We start from the raw sequence: 5,904 nt of genomic DNA on the forward strand, positions 1-5,904 counted from the left end.
ATCTTAGGTAATGCTTTACCAAATTGTAGCAGTAGTAGAAAAGCAGAAGTAAAACGACTATTTTCTCCTATAAATATTTTCTTCAAGGCATATTTTTTCAGTGTAGTACTGAATGATCAAAACTGTTTGCATCCAACCAAAATTTACAATCACGATGCTTGCGAATACTTTTGTTACATTCACATTCTATACTGAATGGAACTCTGCCATTCAACAACACATTACGTTTGTTTTTGTTTCAAAATAATTTAAGCCACTCAGGAATCAGGTTTTTTTTTTATACAGCCAAACAATCAAAATTTTGAAACGAGTGCCAAGTGAATGCATATCCTACTGATTCAATCATTTTACAGCTCTGCTATTTGCGTAATAAGATTAGCAAAGTCGCCAAAGGCTATTCATGTTAATGTATTGTGGAGCGATTTTCTGTCATTCCTTGTCAAATTTGGTTTGGAGACAAACCCGTTTCCGGTTTTCGAATAAAAAATGATGCTGAAGTTGACACAAGGCCAACACCGGCTTGGCGTTAAACCAAATTTGACAAGGGATGACGGAAAATCGTTCCACAGTACATCCTTATCATACCCTGTCGGAAACACCAACAATGAAACGGGCTATTCATGTTGTTCTAAATTTGATACTCCATTTTTAAAAAATTTTAGGGCATTTTCGTTATATATTACAGGTTAATGTTGTTTCCATACATTTTGAGAATATGTGAATCAACCTGTAGAATTTTATTACAACTTGACTTTTTTTTTAATTAAAAAGTTTCCCTTACGACATTGTCTATTTCTATTAAGTTTAGAAAATAGCATCTGACGACTCCACCTACATACGTCTAGTTGATCGTTAAAATATTACTTGGGAATCCAATTAAATAATGCGTTCCAGGGGCAAATGGACAACCTCGAGATAAGTTAATGCCAAAAAACTTCAAAAATTTATTCCCTTACGAATTAGCCAAAAAGGTGGGGCAATTTTATTGTAAATTAAAACTAGTTTTGTAAGTTTTCCAAGACGTACATTTCCATGATGCAATGCCCAAATTAAGAGTACCGCGGAACGCCTGAAAAGCTTGTTGTGCAGTTGTACTCGTAACTTTCGTGAAAAAATCACACAGCCTAAAAATGGGTTTATAAATTTATATAAGAGATAACATACATTTCGTGATTATTTCTGATCGGAACACTATTCTTACCTATGCGTACTTAGATTTTTACATATAACAATAAATCATCACTATGAACGTTTTAAGAACCTTTCGCCATGCGCCCAAATAAAAACTAATATGCAACTATTAAAGCTAAATGTCTATATATTTATGGATGAAAAACTCGTCCTCGTTGCAGAAATTTCAATTTATATAAAGTTTGTATTGTGACGCTCAGCCATCTTTTCAACTGTGGCATGTGGGTGATTCTGGAATTCGAAGAGTTCTGGATTGCCGAGTATGTCCGTAAAGTCAATCATTTCATCTCTGGCCAGCAGAACGTCGCGCATCATATTGCTTTGTATTAGAAAATAACGCATTACCCACACATGTGAAAAATATTTTATAAGCAGTGACCACTTACCTGGAATTCATGAAAGGTAGGCGACCAACTTGGTTGGCGGCATGCAATTCCATAGCCATTTTTAGCGGTACTCCAAGACCTTCCCTATTGCGAGTTACTTGCATTTGCCAAGCGTTTTGATCGACATCCACTGGCGCCTTGGATGTGGTTTGCATTAAGGCATTCTGCTTCACGGGTGCCGACCAATTTGGTGAGACGTTTATAACTTGTGGTAGTGCATCCTAATTGAGTTGTTGATTTGATTTGAATAGTAAATATGCATTTGTTTCAAGAAATAATACAAATTCACTTACCATGATGATATTTCCGATTTTTTGATGTGCTGAATGACAATACAACTTGTCTCCATAGATGCCACAGTTTATTTCAAAAATCAAGTTGACATTTCCATATTCGAGTGATGCCAACGTTTTGCAAATTATGGAATTAAACCTGAAATATTATGAAGTGTTTACATATGCGGGATTTTATTATTATAAGAAATTAAGCAAAAGTGAAAGAAATGGTAAGGAACACCCGTTAAAGAGCACGTTACAAGATTTTGCAGGCAGCTGTTAACGTACGACACATTACAAAAGGTTTATTACTGCCAAAAACAACTTTTCCTGTAAATTCTGTAAGCCTGGAAAAGGCTTAGGGCCGGTCACTCAATGTCTGGTTAATGCAGCGTTTTTGCTGCATTTAAAATGCAACATTTAGCAGTTTCGAACATATGTTTTCGAAGAGCGTTCATGCTATAGCATTTAGCAAATGTACATTTACGCGAGTTCGAAATCGTATGCTTTTGACAAACAGCCGTGTTCCAGTCTCTTATTTAAAGCCCTACTGAAAAGGAAAAAATAAATTTGAAACTAAAAATTCAATAAAAGACTTGAATTGTTTTAACCATAAGGCCCTGTCTCCACAGGAAAACACTGATGTCGTGAAAACTATGTCACAAAATATATTTCCAATGGAGACCGCCTATTTCTCATGTGCTGCAATATATGTCAGCCCTTATTGCTTGACATCTATTGCAGGCAATTCGATAGTTTGACAGCCATATTTTCATTTGTAATAAAGCGTGCTGGTGGTAACATCGATGAAATTTTTATATTAAATCAAAATAAAAGTCTGTTCCTTATTGGATTATTTATGATTACGTTTTAGGAAATTATTCAGCAAGTTTTTTAAAGATTTAAATGTTTTTAAACACCGAAATTGAGAGAATGTTGTCTGGTGGCGTCATGCGGCAAATGCTTATTTCAAGACATCAAAGTGCCCACACACAAAAACTTGCAATCACATTGCTCGTCAAAATGACAGTTGGTAGGCCATCGCTGTTCGCCTGTGGAGTTCTGCGGTAACCAAACATTTGTTTGTGTATACATATATTCATTTGTCGGTGCTGTCAATTAAAATTTTCTCACTTAATTAGGAAACAAACCAAACAGAGTTGGTCACAAATTGATCCAGATTTCTATCAGCATCACATCGATGTTGAATTTGCTTAACTTTTCTTTATCCAAATATGTAATGTAAAATAAAAGAAATCTCGATCGGCGATCACTGAAACGCAGCTAGCAACTGTATACTCGAAAAAGTAATGTTGCCACTTTTTCTCTTTAAACCATGTTCGAATCGTGGAAATTTTGGAAGATCACAGGGTTGCTTTTAGCATTTAGACTCTTAATGCAAAAATGGAGTTGCATTTAGTTGCATTTAGGTGAGGAATTTTGTATGGATAAATGTACATTTAGAGTAGCATTTAGAGCTAAATGCGCTAAATGTGCTTTTACGCGTAAGCAAAAACAGCCCATAACACTAACTACATGAACCAATTAGAACAGATCTGACCGGTTGAGCAGCAGCCCTTTGTAATAGCAATTGAGAAAAAAGTGTGTGGCGTTCGTAATTTTGAAGCTTGCTATTTCTGTTTTGCTTCTTTCTTTATGTGTATTTTGTCGGTGGTTTATTTCAGTGATTTTTAAGCGATTTTCAATAATTTTGTTGTGCAAATGTAATTAAAATGAAGTGCGCGGTGATTGGTGGCAAAAACACGTACAAAATAATAATTTGGTTAGCACAAACATGTGCTGCAAAATGGCGTGCATTTTTCTTTATGCTTCGTCTTCATATTCTTTGTTTACTTTTCAAAGAAAATAACATGGTGCCGAAATTACAAACGCCAGCCAGAAAATTACTTTTTTCTTTTGCTTCATCTTGTCAGATCTTGTGTAGTTGGATCCACTAACTACAGGTTGACCCAAATTGACCCCGTGTTGCCATATGGTAACGCAAAATACATCGGCGCGTATTCATAGTCCAGCAACTAACAGGTCTATTCTACACGTTACCGAAGATTTTGTAACCGAAAAATTGTATTACCAAAAAATGTTACCAGTTCTTGTCACCACGATTCTAGGTACGTTGGTAATGCAGTTAAAATATTCAGAAATTCAGCTATGAAGAATTGTGCAAATCCTGGCATTGCATATTTCACGGGGCAATAATTTGTTACCAGCTTATGAGATGGTAACAAAATTTACCGGTTACAAGAGTATACAGAATGCGAAAAGGGTTTAAAAATTTACAGGAACTTTATTCACCGCTTACAAACTTTTTATTACCAGCGCAGAATAGACCTAACAAAGTTGCAACTTAAATTTAAGTACCAACCAAGGTACATTGAACAGGTAGTATCAGTAGAGCAGCTGATTTGATTTACTTTCAAATTATTTGGTCTCGAAAATGTCAAATATTTTTAATTTTTTCTCACAAAAATTCTAAATTGTTAAAATCCATTTGCATGTGAAACCTTTTTCCATACAAAACAAGCGATTGAATAGCAGCTTTTGGAACGTTCGCCCAACTCAGCAGCACAACCGCTGATTACTGGCCCTTGTAAAGGATGGATCAATGCTTCGAGAAGCAAACAAATATACTAGGAAAGAAAATTGCAACAATTTTTATTTTTTCCAATTTAAATTTTTTATTATTTTTGTACTTCACATGGCACCCTTTGATTTAGAAGAAAAAATTCAGAACAGTTGTTGACACTTTCGATACCAGAAGCAACAACAAAATACACGCAAATGTTATGTCAACGCCCAGGACGGCGCAATCTTGTATTCTATCATTCTTGGTTTTTGCTCTACTGATACTACCTGTTTAATGTGCCTTGGTACCAACTTAAAATTTACCTCTATTCATAGTCGCATTTCGACTTAGTTTACGATATAGCAAAACGAGTGTGAAAATGTATCGATTTTTCTTTACGTTATGTTGGAAGAATTACATTTTTATTAAATAATGTCAAGTTTGATCATCCGTTTATGTAATTTTTATTTTCATTGCATGATTATGCAAAATAATAAGGTATCATTTTCTCGTTAATTGTGTGAAATAGCCAGAACAACCGCAGNCTAAATGTTATGCACAAATTTACTTTAAAAGAACTAGCGTGAAACTGACTTATTATTTGAGAATTTATCTAAATTATTCCAATTATAAAATTCAATTATAAAATTGTGATGTAGCTATATTCGAATTGTAATACGCATTTAATTCCATCTTCCGATTAAAAAGGATCGATATTTGTAAATTTTAATTGGAGATTATTCAATATTATCAAAATCACCCTCTACCAACTTAATTTTTACATATTTCGTCTGTTTTCCCTTAATTTGATAAAATACTTCTTCCTAGTTACGACTTAGTTGCAGCTGCAGCCGAAACTAAATTTTAAGTTCGTACTTAGCCAGAAAAGTCGAAACTAAGGAGACTATGAATAGCTTTAGTTGGGACTTAGAATAGTTTCGACTTAGTTGAGTACTAAATATGACTATGAATATGCGCCATCGTGTTTAAGAGGGTGTAAAATAAAAACCGCTTACTTAAAAATGCTTATATGAACGTTAAATAATTCCTAAAAGGTGTATCTTTCAAAACGCTTCCGTCAGATCCATTTGGCAACACGGGGCGTAATGTGAACTGTTCCTCTTTTTACCAAATTTTCATGGTTCNTTTCCTCACCGGTTCCTATTTCTCTTTGTCCTGGTCTTCCCCAAGACACTACTTCTGGCTCATTCGCGGGCGCCAATTCCAACCTGCGGCGCTGCTGTCATCCCTATCGTTTTATGATTGGGCGCCATTTTAATTATTGTAACGTACACGTACCTGTTTATCCGCCCTTCTGTCGTTTTTGCTATCAATGTGGTGACCCGTACTAGCTCAGCATTTGTGTGTGGCGCGGTTCCCAACCCTTGGCCACATTGAAGCAGGGCGGATGTTACAATCATCATCGGCATCTTTCGTCTCACAAGAAGCCCACCCGTCCTGGGACCGC

The 5,904-nt window shown here is 35.5% G+C and overlaps 2 protein-coding genes across 2 annotated transcripts in view; both read right to left on the minus strand.

Annotated features, from left to right (window-relative positions):
- The window catches only part of Lamp1 (lysosome-associated membrane glycoprotein 1), a 33,479-nt gene that overhangs the window by 18,424 nt on the left and 9,151 nt on the right, over nucleotides 1–5,904 (minus strand). The window lies entirely within an intron of this gene.
- On the minus strand, nucleotides 1,299–1,969 carry LOC108369824 (proteasome maturation protein-like). Its single transcript, XM_017625013.1, has 3 exons — nucleotides 1,871–1,969; nucleotides 1,578–1,798; nucleotides 1,299–1,510 (listed from the first exon to the last, which is right to left on the minus strand). Exons 1-3 carry the CDS (start codon nucleotides 1,871–1,873, stop codon nucleotides 1,363–1,365), a joined length of 372 nt encoding a protein of 123 aa, XP_017480502.1. The 5' UTR covers nucleotides 1,874–1,969; the 3' UTR covers nucleotides 1,299–1,362.

This window comes from Rhagoletis zephyria, unplaced genomic scaffold (assembly GCF_001687245.7).
Source record: "Rhagoletis zephyria isolate East Lansing unplaced genomic scaffold, Rhagoletis_zephyria_1.1 Rzeph_scaffold_03870, whole genome shotgun sequence".
NCBI lineage: Eukaryota > Metazoa > Arthropoda > Insecta > Diptera > Tephritidae > Rhagoletis > Rhagoletis zephyria.